Raw genomic sequence first — 21,872 nt, forward strand, 5'->3', positions numbered from 1 at the left:
TGTCATATTTAGGTGTACACTTTCTTTCCCATTTTAGGTACTTCATGGTTCTTATCCAGGAAATGGCACTGAAAGTTGATCAAGGATTTTTAGGAGCACTTAGTGAACTTTTCACTCCGTCTACAGACCCAGAAGCTGAAAGACAAAGGGTAATATATGAGAGAAACAGAGTTTTGATGGAATGGGACCATGAGTGACTGAGGAATTTAAGTGAATATCAATATAATATAAAATAGAAAAACCACTCAGAAATGTTTTGTCTGTTATGAATTTTTTGAGGGTTTTTTTTGCTATTCCTGGATTCATTAATATACTCATATTTAAGTTAGTCAACTGTATTTAACTATGATTGTTCTTTCTACTGTTTATTTTTATATATAAAAACACATTTAGATATAATATGATTAATTGTATTACATATATGCATAAGTTTAACTTCTTTTTTTTTTTTTTTAATATTGAAACCAGTCTAAATTAATTCAGCAAGATGTGGATGCACTTAACACTGAGCTAATGGAGTCTTCCCTAACAGACATGTCAATGCTCAGCTTCTTTGAACATTTCCATATTTCACCAATTAAGGTATGCAATAGAGAGATTATTGGTTAATAAATCATCCAATTAATTCATTACAGTAAATATGCCTCTAGTGGGGATTTTACATTCTTTAGAATTTAATATTTTGTTGGAAAACTTCCTCTGTTGTCCATGAATACAAACAGACCTTTAACCATAACTAAGTGAGGAGAATCAATGGGTATAATAATGCTGAAAGCCAGATAAAATATTGGATAAAGTAATGTATCATAAATTGTATTAAAATACACTGTAATGGGATTATCTTCATTTCTCTCTTGAAGCAGTTAGATTTTTTTTTTGCACAAGGGAAGAAAAACCATCAGTAGATAAAATTATAGCTTTCCTCAGCTTTCATCACTGATTTGTTTACATGTGCACCACACAACCTGTCTGCTCTGGTTTGGGTTTTCTTTGGTCTTGACTCGTCTTGTTTTACTAATTCTGCCTTGACAGTTGCATTTGAGTTTGTCTCTGGCTTCTGGTGGAGAAGCATCAGACAAAGGGGAAGAAATGATAGCCATCCATTCTCTGAATTTGCTGTTGAAAAGTATTGGAGCTACTCTAACAGATGTGGATGATGTTATTTTCAAGTAAGCCAACACAATCAGTTGGGGTTGTTTGGGTTTTTTTGTTTAATACTTTGACTGCTGTACACTTAATAATTGGATCCATGGTAAACTTTGCTGACTGACTAGTGTAAATTTATACAGTCTTAGGGGAAAGGGATGAATGGAGAGAAGATGGGGTTTGGGATCCTTTTTAAAACAATAGTCTTCGGGATTCTCTGAAGGAAAGCAGAGAAGTATTTGAATGAGGAAGAGTATTTTTAACTAAGGTATGATTACTTGTCTTTCAGACTTGCTTTCTTTGAAATTAAATACCAGTTCTACAAGAGAGATCAACTGAGGATGAGAGTTATTAGACATTACAGTGAACAAGTAAGCTTATTTACTCTTTGTGGAAGATTTTGAGTATATGTCTTAAAGACAATCTTACTTTTCTCCACCAACTACTTAGTTGGGCACTCTAATACCTTACTTGGGTAATACCTAAAAAATGAACCAGGCTGATGTTCTGATGTGTGTTACAACAGCTCATAACACTGCTTTTGTTGTTTGCCTTTTTTCTTCTCTCTCATAATTTAGTTCCTGAAACAGATGTATGTTCTTGTACTTGGATTAGATGTTCTTGGAAATCCATTTGGTTTGATCAGAGGTCTGTCTGAGGGAGTTGAAGCTTTCTTTTATGAGCCCTTCCAGGTATGAGTTCCTGATTCTTTAACTGTGTTGTTATAAAAGGCTGATTGAATGTACTGCTAAGGTTATAGTTTGTTGTCACTGTACTCCACACCCTGAACAGGCAGGCAGCCTGTTTTAATTTTTTAATGTGAATTTCAAAGAAATAACTTACTCAAGTGGCCTTACTTGCATCAATGTAAAGAAATTGCTAGTTTTTCTTGAAACAGATGCATCATGGTGTAGTTTTCTGCTATTCCTAATAAATTTCATTTTTAGGGTGCAGTTCAAGGACCTGAAGAATTTGCTGAAGGCTTTGTAATTGGTGTTAGAAGTCTTCTTGGGCACACAGTGGGTATGTGTTCTTTTTTGGTGAATTCCCACAGTATTTTTCTAGTGAGTATTTAAGGTTGTCATACTGTTGCCAGTGTTTCTGATACAGATCATTCACACGTTATTTACCTGAGACCATCTAAATATCTGTTGTAGACTGAGCAACCAATGTGAGAAACATTGCATATATAACTAAATTAGTAACATGCTCTGGATAAATGAGAAGCATAATTTTAATGGTCCTAAAATGTCTGGGGAAGCCTGAGAAGTGTTCTGTTACAATTACTTGAGATTTTTATTTAGCTGTGTCTCGACAGTAATTAGAGAAAACACTGTTTCATCCATTATGCTATGTAACATGGAGTAAAGTGGTGTAAGTGTTCCCTCTTGCTGTATGTGTGGATATCAGACCAGATTCTGGAGTCTTCTCATGGATAACATGTAGCTCTGTGTGAATTCATCACATCTAAACTGAATATGAAGGGAAATTGCTATGAACTTGTTGGCTTCCTGTGTGTTGTCTGCTCTTAAGCTGTGAAAGCACAGTAACTTCTGTAACTATCAGCCCTGTTCCCTCAGGTGGGGCAGCAGGGATGGTGTCCAGGATCACTGGTACTGTTGGCAAAGGCTTGGCTGCCATTACTCTGGATGAAGAATTTCAGCAGAAAAGGAGAGAGGAAATGGGTCGGCAGCCAAAAGACTTTGGGGAGAGCCTGGCCAAAGGAGGAAAAGGCCTGTTACGGGTATGGATTTGGAGATGAGTGTTTCATGTGCCAACTTGCTTGACAATTACCTGCAGGAAGTTTGATATATTTTTTTGTCAGTTAATTAAGCAGAAGAGACAAACAGGCAGTGGGTTTATAGGAGACTCAGTGTAGTGCATCAGCTGTGGTGTTTGAGGTCGTGTTTCTGGTAACCTGAGGAATTGAAGTTAGGATCTGGAACGGTAAATAACACCAATTTCTCCTGTGAACTGTATAAATAAATAAATAGTTACTTATATTCAACAAATGTGTTAGGTAATTAAGGTAACTGGGCCCTTGTATGTACAGTTTGTGGAATTGGGAATGGGCACAGCTGTGAGAAGCAGGTGAGCAGCACTGAGCCATGGAGTGCCCAGGGGCACTGCCCAACCACCAAAGGGAACAGAGGGCACACAGGTGCAATGTATCAACATGAGGGGTGTAAAAGGTTGGGCTAAACAAGAGGAGCAGATGCTTGCAAGCTTCTGATGTGGTATGGTGTTAATCTGTTTGGGCCCACTTATATTGTGTGATGGTACTGTGTGTATTGTGGCCATCTCAACTGTGACATGTGCTGAGACATGCCTTTACTTGACCTTGCAGTCAATTCTGTTATTCAAGTCTTTGCCTCAGTTACAGTTTTCTTAAAAATACAAAGTAAAAGAAAAAAAAAAAGCCAAAACCCTTAGCCAGACAGTGTTTCTGATACTTAATTTTATATTATAAAATATTAAAATAAAGATGTGAGAGAACAGATTGCCCAGTTGGACTGAGAACATTTCAGTTTCTCATTGGAAACTAAATTATCTTTGTTTTAGGGTGTTGTTGGAGGTGTGACAGGCATCATCACTAAACCAGTAGAAGGTAAGCACAAAGGCTGCACTGCACTGCTTAAGTGGTTTCTCAATACTTGATAATTTATTTTGTAATGTTAAGAAATAGCAAACCAAGTATTGTAATGCTAAAGCATAGCAAGATTTTTATATTTCTTATTCAAATGTGAATTTACATGATGATTTCTTCAAATATCTTTATATCTGTTGCTGGCTTTACCACCTTTTAAAAATTTGTATGAGTTAAGAATGGGTTGTCTCTGTGATGTATTTTGTTAGGCCTGCTGTAGTACCCAATTTATTGTCTGAAGCTAGAATAAAGATAGTAAAAACAAGAAAGCAAAAATCACCAGCTGAAAAAGTTATTTGGGACTCCAAAAGTCAGAGAAATCTTAGCAAATTTGGTTTTATGCCTGAAGTCAGTATTTGTTCCTGTTACTTCATGAAAATGATAGATGATGGAAAATATCCAGGATAAAATGCCTCTCATTATTCTTCAAGTGCCAGTGATTTAAATGTTGGGAGTCAGCTGTAACTGTGTGGTATTTTACAGCTTTTGCATGGTACTTGGATATGTAGTCCTTGTCTCTTGGGTGGGTGACTATACCTGCTTTCTGAACTCTCCTTTGGTTCTCCCAGAGTTATATATCACCAGAACCATGCAATTTTGAGATAGAAATAGTTAACTTCTATCATACTTGTTCATCTTAGTGTCTTCAGAATATTTTGTAATGACTATCAACCTATAAGAAGCTCACCTTTTGGCCTGACTGAAAGTGTGAGAAGGAGAATCTTGATAACATCTCAGTTCTGGGCCCTTCAGAGGCTGGTAAGGTATTAAGTGAACAGTGATGTGTCTGAGCAGACCAGGAAGCAGTGGGTGACTTTGCACAGACAGCTGTGTGTACAATAGGACTCTATGCAATCAGTGGCTGTGCGCTGTTTCAAATACAAAACAACTCCTGTGTAGCAATAATGATTTAAAATCTGTGGTTAAGCAGGTCATGAAAACGTTTATTTTTCTGTTTCTATTCTTTTCAAGGGGCTAAAAAAGAAGGTGCAGCTGGATTCTTTAAAGGAATTGGAAAGGGGCTTGTAGGAGTGGTAGCCCGCCCGACGGGAGGCATTGTAGATATGGCAAGCAGTACCTTCCAGGGAATTCAAAGGTACAGTGCAAGAGGAAGTTTGGAAGTACTCACCCTATGTTGGATACCAGGTGGTAGAGTGCTCCAGTAGTGCCACACAACTATTTGTTAAATACAAAAAGCAGAATGATATGTGAGGTTGAGAAATGTCCAGTAGCCTGTCATGACAAGGAAATTGCTGCTTTGGAGAACATGCTGCAGTGTGGTAGTTCAGGTACACAATACCTAATCCATTTTTTCGTTTTGCTTCTTCCCCTGAGGAGAAATGTCAGTTAAATTTACTGTGAAAAATAGACCACTGAAATTTTCAGAGTAAAACCTCCCAGTCTGAAATTTAGTTAGCAGTGCACATCAGGGGCTCCTTGTGTTTTAATGGGACCTTTGGATAGTGTGTTAATAAACTTGAGAATCATTATTAAGTTATCTGCATTTGGGAATAAACTTCTGGAGCTTGGTCTGTAGCTGTTTAATTGACTAGTGCTACTTCTGATTCATCGTTAGCAGTGTGTCTTTACTATTTACATGTGCTGGGGACCCAGGATGTGTAAGTGGGATGTGTGGCAAGTGATGTATTCTAAAGATATATTGGTGAAACTCAGGCTTGTATTAAGCTCACCAGAATGATGTTGCACTGTCTATGGCAGGGTGGCAGAATCAACTGAAGAAGTGTCAAATCTCCGTCCCCCACGCCTCATCCGTGAGGATGGCATCATCCGGCCCTACAACAGGGTGGAAGCTGAGGGGTATGATCTATTTGAGGTATGTTTTGCATTGTAAACACAGTTAAAATTCTCTAACCTGCAGGGTTCCATAAAGGATTAAATTGCAATCAATCTCTAGCAGTCATTATCTGAAGTAAAAATTTACCCCAGTATATTTCATAAAGCAAGCCTGGATAACAGGAAGGGCCCAGTGCTTGGAGTAAGCTGAATGCAAAATGGAAACTTGCAGCATTACTATTCTATGGTCTTCTCCATTTTATGTTCTGTAGTTACTTCTCATACTCTGGAAGCTGGTAGTAGGATGAAAAAATGTAAGGATTAAGATTTAAATATGTGAACCCCCCCCCCACCAATTTTGATAGTTCCAGATTTTTGTCTTTATAACAAAGCTAAGGTTAGTTTAGAAACTAAGCAACTAAGCAATAGACCTTGAATTATTTGGTCATATCAGCAATTTAAAAAATTGCATGAATTTTCATAATACTGCTGCTTGGTTTTTCCTTATGTTGTTCATAATAGCAATCTGTCATAGCTACAGGCACTGTGTGAACATTTAGCCTGCTTTCTCATGTGCATGTGCCTAACATATGGAAGATGAACAACATGAGTTTTCAAGTTCTTGATAGTCAGAATGTGGTTAATTTGTACTTTAGGTTTTGTGTTCTTAATATTTACTTTTAAATGTTTATTCTGTTGCTAAAAAGTTGGAGTAAAATAACTGACTTCATTAACATTTTTAGATCAAAACTTGGATATTTGCTTCTTGCTATTCCCTGTACTGTTTCTAACATTTCTTTTCTTTCTCCTTCTCTCCTGGCATGCAGCAAGAACTGGAATGATGGAGTAAACATTTTCCATATTTCTTGTCTGTTTCTGTCATGGTTTTTAATCTGCCTTAAGTATTTAGATAAAGGGCATGATTGCATTTACCATGTCCTCTCCTCTCTTCTCTATATTTTCTGTGTAGCAGTTGAATAGAACAGTTTTTCATGTTGTCCAGACTCAGAAAACAAACTTGAATAACCATCTTCAGTAAGATTAGATGGGAGAGACAGGGAGGGTTTGTTTCCTGTTTATTTTTCTGAGGATGCTTAGCTCGTTATGAATGGCAACAAAAGGCACTTGGAAAAAAGAATCATAGTAGGTTAGATCCTGAGTTTATTTATTTATTGGTGCTCTCCTAGAGGTTGGGCTGTGGACAGAGGGGCAGAGCAACATCTTGAGCAAAATTTAAAATAGTGATAAAGAATGAAAGTTACTTTTGGGAAAATGCTTGTAATTTCAAGTTTTCATAGAAATGCTGAGAAAATGTGTACTTGTGATTTCTGTATTATGCCATTGCCCTGACAGCTACAAATATACTGACCCACTACACCTTCAAGTTACTACTGCTGGTTCTTTATGAATTTGCTCAGTTAAAACATACAGCTAGGTTAGTTGACTCTGGCTTTTATTCACAGAATCTTCAGGGGCTTTGCTGTTCAACATTAAGAAAAAAAGTATCAAGTTTCAGTTGTTAACAGGAATTTACACAAACATATATAAACAAGTATATATGTATTTCTATACTAAGCATTGCCATAAATTTCATTATTAATACAGCATCTTAGAAATTAGCAAGCTAAGCTTAACTAGCTGTTGTCAGAGCAAATTTTTTGCCTATTATATGGGAAAAAATGTTGAACAGAAGCATCTTTGCTGGTAATACCTTTTAGAATGTAATGGTCAGTTTAAAATTATCCAAAAGAACATATAGTGAATTTTTTAGAGGATTAAAAGAAATTGTGATATACTAAGCAGACCAATTTTACTTCTTGAGTTTTTTGGGAGCTTTCTCCTATGTTTTTTACATCTAGCAAAAAGGCAAAGATGGCACAATCAAGACAGAAAATTTGATATTAATCAGTTCCTCCACAAAAATACATGTTTGTATTTTTTGTAAGAGGTGTAGATTGGTATGAGATGCAAACCAAGAATAGATCCTCTGTTCAGTTCACTAAATACAATTGGTTTCTTTCAACAAGTCACTTAATGGAATAAAGGAGAGGTTTAATTAACTGTTGTTGATTTTCATGCTAGAGGTCAGTGTTGGGAAGGCTTTGTTTTCTAATGTAAGTTAGCAAGCAATGTAAAGCAAGACAGGACAGTGTCTTTACATGAAATTGGATATTTAATGAAAAAAATGAGTCAAAGTCAGTCCTATGTGCATTTACAAATTTTATCAAAATAGGTACAAGTGCTGCTTATTTTTGGATCCAGTTTTGATCCTATATTACAAGTAGTTGAACCAGAACCCACATCTTCTCATCCACTTTAACTACATTTAATGCATGTCCCTTTAAAATAAAGAGTGGAAGCCTTGTAAGGTTACCTTAATGATTAGATGCCTTAGTACCATCCAGTGATTGGATGGAAAAATGTTTTGCTTAATTACATTTGTGTGAAATGTAGGCTTTAGAGCTCGTCTTAGGGGAGCAAACGTGTAGATTATAAAAGAGAAGGTGCTTATTCCACAGGTTTTGGTGCAAACTGAGAGCTACAGTCAGGTGGAGTAGATCAGTTGAGTTGTGTAAACTTGTTTCTGTAGTTCCCTGTGCCGGAGGTGCTGGATCTGATGTCTGTGGGCTGTGTAGGGATGTGCTCAGTGAATCCCAAAGCTGGGGGTGAGATGTGCCGTGGTGCAGGCTGTACCTCAGCTCATGGGCGAGGCTGGGCAGCACACGTGGGTTTTGTTACTCATAAATGCACAGCGTGCCTGCAGAACTCAGAGGGCAAATAGAATTGTTTTCCAAGGAATCACTTCTCAAGAGTTCCAGTCGTGGTCTGAGGGGTGTTTGAGCTGAGCTTTGCTGGAGCAGGTGCGGGGAGCCTTTGGCAAGGCGGGGCTGTGCCCGGCTGGGGCTGCTGCTGGCCCAGCTCCTCGGGGCTGCCATGATGTCACTCATACATTATTCAATGCCTGTGGCATTACTTTGTTTCATTTCCCAGTTAAAGCTTGGAGCTTTATAAAGAATGCAGAACACCTCATGAATAATTGAGGCAGGGTGGTGAGACAGTGTTGTGTGGCAGAGCATAGACTGTGCTGGAAACGGCAGATTCTATTTCTGCTTGACTCACTCTTCTGCTGTGTAAATTTGCATTGGTTCTTTCATTTCCATGTAAAATAAGAATGAGTTAACTTCTTCAAAAAGCTCTAGTATACTCATAAGAACAACAGCTTTTGATTAAGATGTCTAAATTTTAACACTGTGCAGGTCATGGAGTAATTTACATCAAGTGCAACCCCCTTTTTACATAATGCCACCATCATTGTGCTGGCATCTATCAGGTGTATTGAGAATAGTTCAGAAACACTGCATCTTTTAGGCCTCAGTGGGAACTCTTACTTTGGTAACATATTGCATGTAAAATCTAAAAATACTATTGGGATTGTTTCTGAGAAACAGGCTTTCTCTCCAAAGCTTTGAGTTTGTCTAGAGAAACATGCTTATGAATAAATCTGTTTAAATATGTGGCATGTCTAATTTCTTCATATTCAACAAAAGGACTCAGAATATGGATTGCAGCCTTTGAATTACAGTCTTTATGTGGTGGTGGGTTTTCTATTTCTTCAATTTTTTACTTGTTTTTGAAACAGCTGAAGTTCAGGTATAAAATGTGAGTTTGTATTTTCATTTTAGTCATATCATGCCATTTTTGTTCTAATGTTTTCAAGAGGCTTTGAGATAAGCAGTCTCTAGCATCTTTTTTTCCTTTCATGTACGTTGTACAGTTTCAGAAATTTTTAAGATGGTCAGAAAGGGATATTTTTTATAGAAGATATTGGTTGACCCTGTGATTTTGCTTACTGAAAAGCTCTGGATTAAAATGTATTTCAAAACACAAAATCACTAGAGAGCAACTGCAGGAAAACACTATGCTGTTAATTTCAGCTCATGAATATTCATCCAATTTTAAGATTAAAGGATTTTTTGGAGTCAGTTGTGATGTATGATGATGCTTTAATATACTTGTTGAACTTTTGAATATATGAAAATAAAATGCAAATATAAAAAAAGTCTAACCTTCTAACTGATTCTTATCTCTAGGCTGATCTTTCAATTTTGGTTACTTAAACTGCATAGAATTAAACCTGTTAATCACAGACTGACAACTGTGGAGTCAAGTGGAGCCTCTATTGTCATCTCATTGGTTTTTTGGGTCCATCTAAGGAAATAAAGAGATGGCTATTTACAAGAAATAACTAAAAACATACTGAATTCTTAGTTTTTCTTTAGGTTATTGTTACTAGTTTGTCAGAACTTGAGGAATTTACTGTTAGAGAGGCTTGATTCCATTGTAATAGCTGTAAAATGAACTGAAAGTCATCCTACTTTGTTCTGAAGAATATCAAACCAGTTTTGAGGCACTTTTTTGCTAAAGGTTGATCTGAAGCCCAGATTCTGGTCTTCTTCAATTGGATTCAGGCATTCCTCCTTATGTTTGCCTATGTTTCTACACAGGAGCTGCCCATTTTCCCTTAAAACAGATTGTATCATAAATAAGGTGCTTGTATCGACTTGGAGGGTACAAAGCTAATATGCATCTATACTTGTCTTGCTAATTTTTGCTAATTAAACACTATTTATAAGTGTTTTTTTTAAAGACTTACTGCATATTAGGAAAAGCAGTAGTTGACACAGATTTAGTCTCACACTCACTTTGAGGCTGGGCTCCCACTGGTAACATGTTATTAATTTCATACTTTTATCTTTTTCTGCATGATGTTTTGATGTGTATTCCTTCCCACAAATACATTCAGGTATCACTCTGTGACTCTGTGAGTCCTGCTGCCTTTAATCCAGTGTTATTGGGAGCTTGGTGTGGGGATGACTGTGAGCCTGTCTTCTGTGCTGGTCTGTGTTCTTGGTGGAATATTGTAATCCTGGTGACATGCTCTAGGAAACATTATACTTTTGTCAAATAGTACATACAGAATAGGGATCTGAAAAAAAAATCAATTAATATTTGCCAAAAAATCCTAGGTGTATCATAGGATCCTATCCTTCAATATTTTATTTCAAAACTTTTTCTGTGTTTAGGTTGTCACGAGTTGTGATTGTCTAATCAAAACATGATGAGTAATTTAATCTGCACTTTCATACACCTTTGTATTTTGGGTATTGAACAGTCATATCTGCTCAGTGCTTCAGAAGCCTGATTTTTGAGGTGTATTGAGAATTTGTATCTCTAGTTTTTTTCTGAGGGTCTGAGTCATGTGCCTTATAAAAATGCATGACCTTTGCAGGGTTTTCACTCTTGAATGAAGCCTGCAGCATGGGTTGTAGCAGAATGAACATTATTAAACAATTACTAGCACAGAAAGGAAATCAAAGCTGAAGAAATACTCTGATACAGCAGTGTCAGTGTTCTACCTTTGAGTGGAATGGATCAGACTTCTCAGTGACTCAGCTTCAGGACTGAGAGCACTGTGAGAACCTCTCTTTAAAGAAGTAACAATGAGGTAACTTTTCAGAAGGCTTTTGAATTTAAGACACCAATTTGATTTGAGTTGTTTTGTATTTTGGTTTTCTTTTTTTATCTTTTTGCTTTGGTTGGGGTTGTTTGTTTGTTTTCATACAGCCCCAAAATTATTTTCTGTTTCAGAAGTTGCACATCAGAAAGTTGGAAAAAGAGGTATATCGATACCACTGTGCAATTCCAAGAGGCAGAAGATCAAACCTTATTGTTACCAACAGGTATTGAATTTTGAATGCTTTCTAAGGGCTTGACATGATTTCAGCTTGGAGATTAGACATCTGGCTAAGTCTAAACTGATTACTATTCTCTGCCTATCTATTTTTCTTCTCTGTTTTTGTTTTGATTTTTAAAAATATTTTGTTTTCTTAATGGAAAATTTAATTTAGTTGTGATGTCAGAGCTGGATGTGAATTTGGGAAGGTGGTTTACTCTGGGATCAGTGACCCTCTCATCATAATGGAGGGAAATAGTATTTTTTTTCCTCTTAGTTTTTGATTTTTCACATTAGCTTGTTATATGTGCTTGCAGTCAAGCCAACAGTGTGATAATACATGTTTAAGATCTTGATAATTAAGGAATATTCTAAATGAAGTCATAAATCGATCAGCATGAAAATTATTATTTAACTCCTCTTACAAGTTTTAGAATTCAAGATGTTGGAAGTCATGATTTTAAGGACTCAAAACTTTCTAAGGATCTTTAGATAATGAAAAGGATTATGATCTCCACATTGCACAGGTCACCAGTTTGCACCTTGCTTGAATGTATGAGAGAGGCTCATCCATAATAAGACCCATCATGGAGGCTTCACAGTGTGTTTGTTTTTAATAATGACCAGCACTCTTCAGAATTTAGGCTGCAGATGAACAAGATTTCAAGGCACTGACCAAGGCCATGGATGATAATTGGGCAGTTTAGTTGTTTGCAGCCTTAGCTGAATGTTCACTTCTCTCTTTATCCCAGTTCTTGGCCTGCTCATAATGTCTTAGATAATCTATGGCTTTTAAAGACCAAGTGATTGTCTCAGAATGTATTAAGGAAATATGTGTCCACTGTGGCTGAGTCGGTACTTTTAATCTACATAGAAAATGCCTTCTTTAATAAATTCTTTAATTTTGTTTAGTTTTTCTAGCAGAGTTCTAGTCCCAGGGAGAAATTGAGTATGAACTTGTTTTTTTCTTGAGCAGGAGAGTGATATATGTGAAAGAAGTGGAAATCTTAGGCCATTTAACAACAGAGTGGGATTACTTATTTGAAGAATTCACCCGTTATCCCTCCTATGAAGCAAATATTGTAAAAATTACTGTTTTGGTAAGAATAGCATATAAATTTTCTTCTATTTAATACTCACTAGAGGTCTGTACATGCTTTTAACTTATTTATGGTTCTTGCTGCTAAGGGACAATGTGACAGGATTTACTGAAAGTTTCTTGAGAATATGACAATTGGGTTGGACCATGTTGAAATTTCACCTGAAGTTGGCATTCAGACCATTTATGTATGAGAATTCTGCATTCTTGTTTTGTGAGTCATCTGAAGCACATTTTTGTTCCCCTCTGCAGCAGGATCAAAAGATGTTCCAAAGAAAGGACAGTACAGGTCATGAATGTGTAAAGACTGTTCCGCTTTGGGATGAAGCTACAGCAAGGGTATATTCTTTTTAAAATTTAATCTTATTTTCTTATGATATTGTTAACAGTTGTTGAAACTCAGCATGTAAAAAAAAATGTTCAGAGACTTGTTAGAGAATAAGCTGCTGTGTCTGAGGAGCATTTACCACTGTTTAGTGTTGAAAAATGTGTTTTATCAAGAGAATGATGAGACCAGATAGTCAAAAGCATTCAAGAGAGTTTATGCAACAATAATTTAATGTTGAAGCTACATAGTCTTAGCATTTGTATGTTAAAGCTCATTAAAGGAAAATAATTCCAATATCTAAAGTACTAGGTTGTATTAAATTCCCTATAGTCTGTAGGATTCCACATACCTCCTCATTATTTCAAGATGACCTAAGACAGTAAAAGTGGATCTTATATGCAAAGGCTTACTTAGATTCCTCCCTCCCTACACATGATTTTTCTACCATTTATCTCTAAATGTTTGTTCCTATTGGTGCCAGGGAGGCTGGAGTCTCTTGTGAGCCTTCATTCTGTGGATGGTTGGATCTTGTAGGTAACTTACCTAAGGTGATCCATCAATTTGGATAAATTCCAGGGTACTTCAAGAATAGAAAAATTTACCTAGGAAACCATGTGTGTTACTAAAGTGAGAGAGGAGGTATTCTCCCTCATACCAAATGTGAAATCAATTAGGTCCACAGTATCTTGGAAGCGTGCTTGAAATTGTAGCTGCAGTAAATGGCAAGTCAGCAGATGGAATCAGAATCAGGGCCAAATTGCTGCTATTAAATTGATTGAGCCTCCTAAAATAATGGGTTAGACTGGGAAGGAAAAAAATTGCTATAATTTTGAGGCACTTTATATACTGGAAGAGTCTATCTTAGTTCTTCACTGTGTCTGGTCTGAAAATGTTCCTTCAGCTTTCTCTTACAGCATGTTGTCCAAATCACACTTGGCATGAAGTAATTTAAATCCTTTTAGTTTCTCTGTATCTTAGTGGCATGGCCAAAGCTGGAGCATTGCACAGAACACACAGGTCACACTACAAGGAGACTTCTTTGTGTTTAATTACCTTTTTCGTGTTACTTCCTAACTGCACTTTGCTAATGTTTATGCTGGTATCTATACATTAAAAATCGATTTTTCTGCTCTCAACTGCAACACTACACATTTACTTTTTGTGGATTTCTGTTCATTGAATATGGTGCATATTAATCAGGAACTAAGTATCCAACGTAGACCAGGCTCTGTGTGTGTGGGTTTACATGTTTGTTGAATTATGTTTTAGTAGCATCTTATGGAAGAAAAATGCTCCCTGCTTTAATTGTTTTTTGCTTTCACTGTGTTGTTTTGCAGAGGGTTTGTTGTGCCATTCAGGAAGCCCAGGCAACACGAAAACAAGAGAAGCTGGTGAAGAGAGCATCCTTGCAGTTGAAGAAACCTTAAATGCTGTCTTGATAATGACAGGATTTGTTGGGTTTGACGTTTGGTATGCAATTTTGTACCTAAAATTGATTAGAAGCAACATGGAAACATTGGACAAAGAGTAAAAATAAAATACCTGAGGTCTTCTTTCAAAGTTTGCAGCCATTAACACTTCAGTTTTAGAAGTTATGCATCTTTTGGAAACAATGGGTTTCTAAAATGTGCATTTTAGTTTAAAAATTACATTTTTTGATAAAATGTTTTCACGCTGAATTTTTATTTTCTACCCTTTTCATGTCAGAGATTCTAAAATGAAGTAGTTATCTTATTTGCACTCTAAGGATATGGTTTACAAACCAGTGGTAGTGGTTGTGGTGTTTTTTCAGATGAAGCACTTCTGTTAGTGATTGAAACAAATTAAGAACTCTATTTTATTCTCCTTAAATTACTCTACACAATTTAGCTAATATGATCTCATCTCTGATTGTTTAGTATTAGAAAATACTGCACTGAAGCAATGTAATAATTACTATATATGAAAGAAAAAGGCTATTGCTGTCTGCAAATGTTTACTTTGAAATTTTGTCACATTGTAAATGACAAATGTAAATCTGCACTTTAAAAATTGAAAATATTATTCCCCTGTCATGTGCTTTTTTGTGGCTTTGGTTGTGTCACTGGAGCCTAAAGAATTCTCCAGGAGGAACAGCACACTGGGTTTCGCATTGTTTGTCAAAAACTTAAATCCAAGAAATTAGATCTCCATATTTTAGTGTATAGTTGCTCCACTGGAAGAATGCCTTCTCAGTGAGTTAAAGCTCACGTCTGATGCAACGTTTTTGTTGCAGCTTGTCTTCCTTAAGGCTGTTAGCATTCAGTTTGACACAACATTTAAACACAAACTGTATGCCTGGTATAAACTTCCTTGAGACAAGTTTCATTCTTAATAGGAGGCACATCCATAGGTAACTGAGTCAGGACTAGACGAGCAAACAGGTTTGAGTTCAGTGATCAGTGAACTGGGAGCTTTTGCTGTCAGTCTTTGGCTGTCAGATCAGAAAATCAGTGTCCTTGCAAAAACTCATGAAAATTTGACCTTCCCTGTCAAAAGTAATTTCCTGTTCTCAGAAAGAATATTTTGTGTTTCTTACTTCTGTTTTGTGCTGGATAACAGCTGTAGATACAAACTTGATGAACTAAAATGACAGTATTTTTCTACAGATCCATACAGTGTACCAGGCCTGGATTTTTAAACTCTACACTTAAGGGCTGGTGCATTGGATAAACGCACTCTTAATCTGTACCTATGAGCTCACCAAAGTTAGCAAGTTTAAGTCGTTTGAAGGTAAGCTGCCAAACACAGAACTTGTAGAGAACATTGCACACATGATTTTATTGTTGTTGTATGCACATGGCTATTAATCCACTTTGCTACATGGGAAAAAATGTGGTACAGTCTTTAATTCTGTGCTATCACCTGTTTTCTAGAAAGCTCTGCTCAAATAATAAATTAGCTGTCCAGCTTGTATGTATATGAAGTTCATATTTTAAAAAAAAAAAGACAATAAATTTTTATATGCAAGTATTTGTGCTAAGATTTTAAGTTTTTTACTTCTCAAGTGCTCTTGGTTTGCCTCATGTCACTGACACTGTAAGAAAACCATCAGAGTCCAAAGGTACTGCAAAAGAGCTTTCTACAGCTCAGCACTTTCTGCCTCTTGTGTTCTGACATTTAGGGACAGTTGTATGAGTACTGCCTCTTAGTGCCTGTTTTTAGATGAATAAGAGCTTAAAACAGTTCTGAAGACACCTTTCTGACTCTAGTCTTCTGCTTGATTCCCTTATGTACTTCCTCATGTTTTTGGGAAACTTTCTGGCTTGAACTGTAAACAGCAGATATTTCATTTTCTCACCTTATATGCAATTAGGCTCAATGAAGAAACTTCATAGTTTCTTCAAAATAGTCTGAAGAAGCAGTCATTTTTATTTTGAAATGCACATCTTTGCAGTTTGGGTTGCTGGCTGAATTTGAGCTGGTACATGACCTCTAGCTGGAGTGATGAATGACCTTCTTTACCACTTGGATCAAGAGGACACGAAAGAGGAATTCCATTTCTTGCTTAAATGAAGATGGATGTTTGGGATTAATAGGTTTCCAGTGCTTGTCCTGGGCTTGCCTCTAGTGTTCCATTCCACTTTACCATGTCTCCTTCTGTCTCTGCTTTGTTTTTCACATGGCCTTTGGCATAGCTGCATCCTCTGCAGCTGCAGATGCTGTTGACTCTACCTGAGCTTTGCTCTCTGACTTTGGGAACTTAGTTCCCTGCCACTTCTTTTCCTTAAGCTGGTACATTTTCTTGAAGTGCTGGCTGAGGAAGTTAAGTGATAAGGAGAGTCTCTTGCCTAGTCCCTAACTGTGTGCCCAGCATAAGAACAGGTGCAGAATTAAATCCTTTTGTATAATCAGTTGGAGTAGGAGGGTAACAGTATGTTTTTAGACAGTCTTGACTGATGAATTTCAACCAGGTGCTGCAATGCAAGTGAAAAGCTTTTTCAAAGATTTTGGTGTTTGTTTGTTTTGTTGTTGTTATTCATTTTGTGGTTTGATTTTTTTTTTTACTATCTGGCAACAAAATGTTTTTCCATACCTTAAAGATTCTATGCCTCTGTGAAGCTGTTGAGTTTTCAGTATTACTGAGCACACATAGTTGGCATCTTCCTACCTTTTCCATTCAGTGAGTGCCCAGAAGCTTTTTGCTGTCTCCAAGGCCATTTTGTACTGAGTATTAAGACAGTAAAATTAGTGTTAATTAGAACTCCAAGCATTTAGGTCAGGTCTGGGTCCTTGCTTTGCTTCTGTTACTCATTTGCTTTCTGGCTCATCATAGGTTTCTCCAGCTCTTCAAAAGCATTTTTCCAAAGGTGTGAGTGAATGTTTAGTCCTTGTGACTGTTTCTCAGTCTCTTGCTCCAGCTGTAGCCTCCTGAAACCCTTCTGAAGCTTGCTCAGTCCTTTGTGCCCTCTGTACCCTGGCATGCTCCGTTGTCCCCTAGGTAAAGAACAATGCAGCCTTCCTCAGTGTAGATCTATGACCTAGTAACCATTTTAATAAGACAGTAGCAAAAAAAATATAATACAGTCAAGCTGTTTCATTGAAAAACACATAAATATGCTTGTGCTTACATTTTTAGAGCCACTTAATTCTTGAAAGAAAGAGAGAATTATGTGAGAACTTGAGGAGTAGGTAATGGCTATATGTGCTTCTTCCCAGGACAGTGCTATCAATTCCACTTAACTATAAGCTTTAAGGATCATTTTACTTTGATAATTTTCCTTGAGTTTCTGCCCAATCTGGAGACAAATAAATATTCACATGCTGAAATGTATTTTAAAAATGTAATCAGCTTCTTTACTAATTTCTTGAATGAGCCTGGTCCATTTTGCTGTTTTAAGGGGATTTTAGGCTCTCTTTCAATGGATTTTTAATGGATTTTATTTAGGCTTTTTCCTTTCAAAGTGACCCTCTAGTCATTGACTACTGCCAGTTATTCTCTACAGAATTACAATAAACCAACTGCTTACCAGTACTTACATGGAATTTTAAGGAAACAAATAGCATCACACCATTCTCAAAACCCCTCAGATTGTGGGATGTCATTGCAGATGTTTGCAGCCTGACCTGGACAGCACTGTCTGCTTGACTGTGCCTGGCCTGTGCAGTCTCAGGAGATGCCTTCAAAGCCCTGCTGATCTGGGCTTCTGTCACAACAGGAAATCTAAAATATCCCCTCTTACCCCAGCACCAAAGAAAATTGCCTAAGAGAATTTGGAAAATTACCCAAAATTACCCATTTGTGTTTCCAGTGTTAAAGTATATGCATCAAAAGAACTCATACCTCTCACCATCACATTTAACTATTTTCTCAAAATTTGCAGAGCATGGAAGATTGTTTGGTTTTTTATAGGCACAGAATAGGGAGTAGTTTAGTAGTAAGAGAATAAATCATTTTGAAGGGGATAAACTGTGAAGTTGAAGGAAAGGATAAATAATTCAGCTTAAAAATCATCTACCAATGTTCTTATTTCATTTCTGGCAGTAAATAAGCTTCTGCTGCAGTGTAGTAACACAGAGATTACATTAGGTGTATCCTAATCTTGGGCTATGCTTGGCAACAAGGTTTATTTATATAAGGGTACCTTGGTCACTCAGAAGGTATAAAAATAAAAAGTTTTGGAAGTATAAACTGACTTGTGAAACCTTTTAAAACTAGCTAACATCTGTTTGAAAAAATAATTCTTTCAACAGTTTATAAAGTTGCATTTCATCAAACCTGAGTGTGAAGACTTAATTTGGAATAGCTGCCAGTGGACTGACCAGAGAAGTTTTATTGTAAGAAACAAGTGGAGATACTTGAGAATCGACACATACAACTTCAAGTTTCATTGGAAAAATCAAAGCTTTTTAATTAAGCTTTTAAACAAAGCTGTTAAGCTTGTTTAAGATTTCCTGGACAAAGGTATGTTTTGGAGGGAGAGGGCAGTCCCCAGTTAAACCTGTGATGCCACCTGGCAGGAGAAGTACAGCTTGAGGTGAGGGGGAAAAGTTAGTTTGCAATTAGATGCCTATTTAAAATTTGTTCCAGGTAGATGAATATTTCTTTAGTTTACTAATGATCCTAATGCAATTCCACACCTTGGATTATGGATCTCATTTGCACAGTCACTAAGTAACAGTGAGGCAAATACACAGATCTCCAGACTTTAGCATTTATTATCTCTGTGCTGCAATTTGCTTCTGTTTTGGATTTTTCTAGATCTTTGTCATCAACTAAGGTGGTAACGTAATCTAGTTAATTCAGCTGTCTGAGGGTGAAAACCTGAAACATAAAAGCAGAAATAACTCTTGAAAGGAAGAAACTGACCTGTTGTAAGGAATGTGTGAATTTAAAACTTGATTCAGTTCACTGTATCCTCACTCTTCCTCTAAGTAAACAAGTAAACCTCTGGTTGGACAACATTTTATATTACTTGTTATGAAATGAGATTATTAATTGTTTATCCTGATCTGGTCTTTAGATTATATAGAGGCCAGGGGAACAAGGGAGATGAGAGGAACCCCATAATATTGACATGGTAGGTTGGGAGTGGAGGAAGGTAAAAGCAGGATACTGGTAAATTCATGAGAGGGTTAGGCCTTCTGAGGTAAAACCAAATTATTAAAAAGCTAATTTGGTATCCTGACATGAATTACTTTTACATCAGTAATTGGGAAAATATCTAGTTGTGAGGACCATCAGCAGTATTGAAAACAGTAACTTTGATAGATTTTAACAAAGAAAATAAAATTTTCCTTGGATTTCATTCAGAGAGGTAGAGCCATTCCCAGGTACTTCACTGCAGTCAGCAGGTGCAGCACTGAAAATGCACTTTGTTGCTAAAATGACAACACTCAGATTCCTCAAGTCTTGTGCGTTTGTCCACATTGTTTTTAGATTCTGCTGTTTATCAGAGGCAAGTACAGTAAAGATGTACAAGTCTGCAAAACACTTGTCCAAAACAAAAGGCTTGAAAACTAGGGAAGCAGTTTGTGCACTAAATAATGGAGCGAGTTTCCAGGGATTTGAAACATCTCCCCACCAGGTGTGACATACATTGCTCTCACATGTAATAAAAGCTTTATAGCTAAATCACTGAGCTGTACAGGTCTAGTCTCTGCACTGATAAATGTGGCCCTGAATCTGCCCTTGGTTTAGTTGATGTATGAGCACTGGATTGTGCTTATGAAGCTTCCTCTTGTGTTTGTCATCTTCACCTCTGGCTGTGCTTTCCCTTTCCCTGCAGGAAAGAAATTTGCTGTTGACTTTTCAAGATCTATAGCATTGCACTAAGGTGCTTATAAGAAATCCAAAAAGTCTTCTGTAACTGCTCCCATAGAATTGTTGCAGGTTAATTGTCATTAAAGGCAGCACAAAGGGATATAACCAAATAAGAAGAAAATTCAGGTTTAGTATAATGAGGAACTTCAAACAGTTGAACAGCTAACTCTAGGACATTCTCCACACTTTAACAGTGCACCAACTTTGAGTTATTAATGATGATAAACACCGAGAGTAGACATGCTCTAAGTTGCTGTGGAATTTAAAAAATAAAACAGCATATTAGTTAAAACAATTTCGAATTAATCAAAAAGATATTTTAAAGTTGGACACTTGCTGTAGCACAGCAGAAATATGTGTGGAGTGACACTGAGTGTGGCAGGGTTGCAAATGAAGGGATGCTGCTGTCAGTTGTTGTTCCAGTAATTACCCACAAGGTGGGGGAATGGACCTTTGTATTTTACTGCTGTTGTCTTGCATCTTTCCTGCCCACCCTCCTCCTGCCTGGATTTTAAAATCACCTGCTTGATGTGGTCAGTGCAGAGCATAGAGCAGGAAATCAGAGCCTGTCAGAAGCTTTTCAGCTGTAGATCCAAATGTGGAGTTTTACAAGTGTTGAAAAGACATACTATAGTGATCATTCACATGTTATTTCTGACTTGTACACAGTGTAATAAATAATCTGAGTTGGTGAAGATTTCCATAGGTACAGATTTCTTTGCTGGGGAATGTTTTAGTGTAAAAGCTTTTCTGTGTGGTTTTTACTTACGTGTTCATTCTTTTAATGGTATTATTGATCTGTAGGTGGCTGTGCAACAGGCAATGTCCTGTTTTCCCTCTCTGTATCTGATACATTCAGAGAGATCTAAGGCAGCCCAAGAAACTATCAGAGGACTCTTTAACAGGGTTGTGTACTTTGTGCTAAAGTTAACAAAAATCTAATTTTTTTTAGTACTTTATGGTGGATACTACACCTGTTTCAAATAGTATTTAAAAATCTAAGATAAATGCAAACAAAACAAAAACTAAAAATCAGAGATAATATTCTGTGTTTTGGTCATGACTTCTGTTTCTTGCTTTAGAGTCTGCCACAATGAGCTGCTGATAAAGAGAATGAGTCCTTACTCAGCTTGTGTGGTTTAGTTGTAGGAGCCATTCTCACACAAGAACTTAAGATGCATAAGCTCATTTGCCCTTTTTGTGTCTGTATTATTTGTTGCAAGTCTTTGTCTGATTTTAGGATCCTTTCCAGTTCCTTCTTTCTTAAGATCTCTTACCAGTTCTTTGCAAAGTAAGACTACCTAAATGTTTAATACTTTGGCTGGATCTTTTACAGGCAAAAAAATATTTAGTGATAGAAAATATTCCTGGAAGGGCATATGAGAGAAAAGACAGTCTTAATTTCTAAATCAGGTTAATTCTGGTATTATCAAGCAAAGAGGGCTCTCTGTGCTGGATTCTGAGGGCTGCTCAAATCCTCCTGCCATCACTCACAATTTCCTAACCTTGCAGCATTTAGGGCTTGCAGGCAGAGCTGAGAGCTCAGGAGGAGGCAGGAAAGATGGAGATGAGGCACTTGCAGTGAGATTGCTGCCTTACTCCTTTTGTAGTCTCTGCCCAGCTGCTCTCATCCTAGCCAGGAGGAGAAAATACCTTGTGACTTTGTTGTCCATCTAATGTATCCAGGGCAGCCAGCAAGTAACAAAGATTGTATTTTAGTTCCCAGTTTGGCCTTTTTATTAATGAAATTCTGCTGGACTTTGTGTCTGGGTTAATATCTGCCCTTTTTCAGGGAAAGATTACGGCTTCCACTGGTGCAAAGGCAAACTGAGCCAGCTGTGG

The 21,872-nt window shown here is 37.0% G+C and overlaps 1 protein-coding gene across 4 annotated transcripts in view; it reads left to right on the top strand.

Moving 5' to 3' along the window:
* VPS13C (vacuolar protein sorting 13 homolog C) overlaps window positions 1-15,736 on the top strand; it is a 74,081-nt gene extending 58,345 nt beyond the window's left edge. For 2 of the 4 annotated variants that reach the window (XM_021554234.3, XM_021554235.3), the window contains 14 exons: window positions 38-149; window positions 469-582; window positions 1,033-1,169; window positions 1,436-1,517; window positions 1,725-1,838; window positions 2,094-2,169; window positions 2,727-2,890; window positions 3,709-3,754; window positions 4,766-4,889; window positions 5,513-5,627; window positions 11,237-11,328; window positions 12,298-12,421; window positions 12,673-12,759; window positions 14,086-15,736. In XM_021554234.3, coding sequence (XP_021409909.1) covers window positions 38-149; window positions 469-582; window positions 1,033-1,169; window positions 1,436-1,517; window positions 1,725-1,838; window positions 2,094-2,169; window positions 2,727-2,890; window positions 3,709-3,754; window positions 4,766-4,889; window positions 5,513-5,627; window positions 11,237-11,328; window positions 12,298-12,421; window positions 12,673-12,759; window positions 14,086-14,175 — 1,477 coding nt within the window. In that variant the 3' untranslated portion in view covers window positions 14,176-15,736. Of the gene's footprint in view, window positions 1-37; window positions 150-468; window positions 583-1,032; window positions 1,170-1,435; window positions 1,518-1,724; window positions 1,839-2,093; window positions 2,170-2,726; window positions 2,891-3,708; window positions 3,755-4,765; window positions 4,890-5,512; window positions 5,628-6,414; window positions 9,571-10,877; window positions 11,213-11,236; window positions 11,329-12,297; window positions 12,422-12,672; window positions 12,760-14,085 lie in introns of those variants that run through there. The other 2 variants (XM_021554238.3, XM_021554236.3) reach the window with 2 other exon arrangements.
* The last annotated feature ends 6,136 nt before the right edge of the window (window positions 15,737-21,872 follow it).

This window comes from Lonchura striata, chromosome 11 (assembly GCF_046129695.1).
Source record: "Lonchura striata isolate bLonStr1 chromosome 11, bLonStr1.mat, whole genome shotgun sequence".
NCBI lineage: Eukaryota > Metazoa > Chordata > Aves > Passeriformes > Estrildidae > Lonchura > Lonchura striata.